This window comes from Verticillium alfalfae, genomic scaffold, assembly GCF_000150825.1.
Source record: "Verticillium alfalfae VaMs.102 supercont1.16 genomic scaffold, whole genome shotgun sequence".
Classification (NCBI taxonomy): domain Eukaryota; kingdom Fungi; phylum Ascomycota; class Sordariomycetes; order Glomerellales; family Plectosphaerellaceae; genus Verticillium; species Verticillium alfalfae.
Genome location: NW_003315023.1, coordinates 170,227 through 173,128, shown reverse-complemented (window position 1 = coordinate 173,128; position 2,902 = coordinate 170,227). Strand labels below are relative to the sequence as shown.

The following is a 2,902-nucleotide window of genomic DNA, read 5'->3' as shown; positions in this document are numbered from 1 at the left end:
CAATGACGAAATTTCGGATCTTCAAGCCGAGATCCGCGAACGAGACAACTTGTACGACAATGACAGCGAGAAATGGGAAACGGACCGCCGCACGCTGCAGTCGGAGCGCGATCGAGCACAAGAGAAAGCATCGAGCCTGGAAAGCACTATTGCTCGGCTGCGCGAAGCGGAGGGTAACCTATCCGGAAAAGAGGCACAACTTCAGGAGGCGTTGCGAAGTGAGGCTGAGCGTCACAAGAACGAGCAAGCCAGTCTCGACCGCCAAATTTCCGACCTGCGACAAGATCTCGACTCTCGACAGTCGATGCTCACGGAGTTGCGCAATGAACTTTCTGCGACGCGAGACGATCTGCGGCAAACCCAGGTTGACTACCAATCACAGTCAGAGAAGATTGAATCACTAGAGGATGAGGTCGAGGTTCTACAGACGACACTAGATGAAGAGTCTGAACATTCCCGCGAGGAGCTTGAAGCTGCTCGACGCGAGTGCGAGGACCTCAAGCAACAACTCGAGTCCCTTCGCCGCACTGCCGACCTGGCCCGTGGTACCGCCAGCTCATACCAGCAGAACGAGACGCGCGCCAGTGCGTCCCTCGAACGACTGCAGACGCAACTAGACGACTCAAGCGCCCAAGTGGTCAAGCTTGGCAAGGAGAAGAAGGACCTGCAGGACCAGCTTGCATCTCTGGATCTGGAAATGCGCTCGCTGAGGAACTCGCTCGCTGAAGCGAGGGCTGAGCGTGACGAGGTCGAAAGTGAAATGAAGAGGCTGCAGCATTCAGGCGAAGAGACTCTACGCGTCGATCGCGAGAGACTCGACCTGCGGACTGCCAAAATGAAGCTCGACAACGAGGTGCGCCGCTTGAAGGAGGAGAACAACGTGCTCATGGAGCAGAGGAGATCGCTCGAGAGATCGCTGGAAGATGAGATTGACAAGTCTGCGGAGGAGGAGGAGCGTCTCAACCAGGAGATCCTCCAACTGCAGTCCAAGCTCAGGGAGGCGTCGTCTTCTGATGGGCCAGAGTCTTCATCCACGCGCAGGACCATCCGCGAGCTTGAGCGACGCATCCGAGACTACGAAGATCAACTCGTCGCCACGGCCAATGTCCCCGTCGGTAACGTCACGGAGGGCAACAGCGAGTTGTCACTTGTCCGTCGCGACCTGTCAACTGCCCGACAGAGGGAGCGCGAGTTCTTGCAACGTGAATCAGCGCACAAGGACATTGTCAAGAACCTCAAGCGACAGATTGCAGACCTCGAGCGCCAGGCCCACGAGGCCGAAATGTCTCGTCTCATCGCATCGCCAAACTCTTCCAGCACGTCCGCTCGTCCGTCGGAGGTCAACAGCCTCCGCACTCAGCTCTCATCAGCTCAGCAGTCGGTGCAAGAGTTCAAGACCAAGGCGCGCGATGCCGAGCGCAAGGTCGGGCAGATCGAGCGCGACTTCCAGTCCCGCCTCGACGACCTGGAAGACCAGAAAGCGTCGCTCGAGCAAGCCCTCGAAGACGCGCAGCGCGACGCCGACGAAGTTACGGTCCTCCACGAGAAAGCCCTCCGCCGTCTCAGCCAGAAGCTGGACAAGTCGGAACGCGAGCGCAAAGCCGCGGCCTCGAGCCGCCTCAACCTCGACAGCATGTCGTCCGAGCACCGCAACCTCCAGGAGCTCCTGCAGCGGTCCGAGGCGGAGACGGACGCGCTCGAACACGACGTGCTGCAGCAGCAAGACGCCATCGACGCCCTCTCGGCCGCCGAGGCCTCCCTCCGTCGCAAGCTCGAGCGCACGCGCAGCGAGCGCGCCGCCTACAGGCTCACAGCCGAGAAGCTCCAGCGCGACATTCGCGAGCTCAAGGGCCGCCGCCGACACGGCGCCGCAGGGGCCCCGCCGTGTACGACACGCTCAACGAGTCGGCCATTGACACGGTGATCCGCGCGGCCGAGGGCGCCGAGGAACGTCACGGCAAGGAGCTCCGCGGCATGGCGCTCCAGATGGAGTGGATGCAAGCGCGCTGGGAGCGGGAGGTCAGCATGCGCGCCGACGCGGCGTACGCCAAGAAGTTCCTGCAGCTGGAGCTCGAGGCCGCTCACACATGGAACGTCCACTGTCCCCCGGTTGCACAGCAGCAGCAGAAACAAAACGCAGCTAACCTGTCTCTTCTCCCCGCAGCAACAAGGCCCAGCTGCGCGAACTCGAGCAGATCCGCACCGAAGTCCTCGGCAGCCGCCGCGCCCTCGCCGCCCCGCCGCCGAGCCTCGCCGGCCGCCTCGCCCGCCCGCCGGGGTCCCGCCCGACCTTCAAGGCCGTGGCGACGATGGCGCGGTTCGTGGCGCGGGCCAAAATCTGCGCGCGCGAGTGGGCCAAGCACGAGGCCACGCGCAAGAAGCTCGCCGACAGGGTCGAGGAGATGCGCCGCATCAAGAAGAGGAGGGGGCTCAAGGTCGTTCGGGAGGAAGAGGCGCACGCCGTCTGAGCGCTGCGTGGGCATGTTGTTGTCGTCGGACGGGAAACGATTCCGCTGGGCGAGGAGGGTCTGGATGGCGGGACGGCGGGCACGATCTGCTATGCCGCCTGTTGGCGTTGTTTGGGTACAATGCGTGCACTAGCCCTTGAAAGGACAGGGATGGACGGCGTCAAGGTTATGATGGATTTGGGGGTTCGGCTTTTGCATGAGAGGGCTGGCTTGGCCAGAATGAAGAATGTAATGATCCCGCTTGTTCAACTTTTTTTCCTTCAGTCATGGTAGCAGTGGCTGTGTGATTCGCGACATGTCGGCAGAGCACCATCTTCCTGTGGCAACGGCTGCTCCGACGAGTTCATTGACACCTCTGCACCAAGTTCGGACCAAGATGGTTTGACAAGGTTGCACTAAGAGTATGCGCTGCTACTACAGAATCGTGCAACTAC

The 2,902-nt window shown here is 61.3% G+C and overlaps 1 protein-coding gene across 1 annotated transcript in view; it reads left to right on the top strand.

The window, feature by feature from the left end:
- Positions 1 to 2,468, top strand: part of VDBG_09733 (DNA double-strand break repair rad50 ATPase) — a gene marked incomplete at both ends in the record, with an annotated part of 4,495 nt that extends 2,027 nt beyond the window's left edge. The window contains 2 exons of the mRNA XM_002999967.1: positions 67 to 1,920; positions 2,165 to 2,468. Coding sequence (XP_003000013.1) covers positions 67 to 1,920; positions 2,165 to 2,468 — 2,158 coding nt within the window. The remainder of the gene's footprint in view (positions 1 to 66; positions 1,921 to 2,164) is intronic.
- Between the last annotated feature and the right edge of the window lie 434 nt (positions 2,469 to 2,902).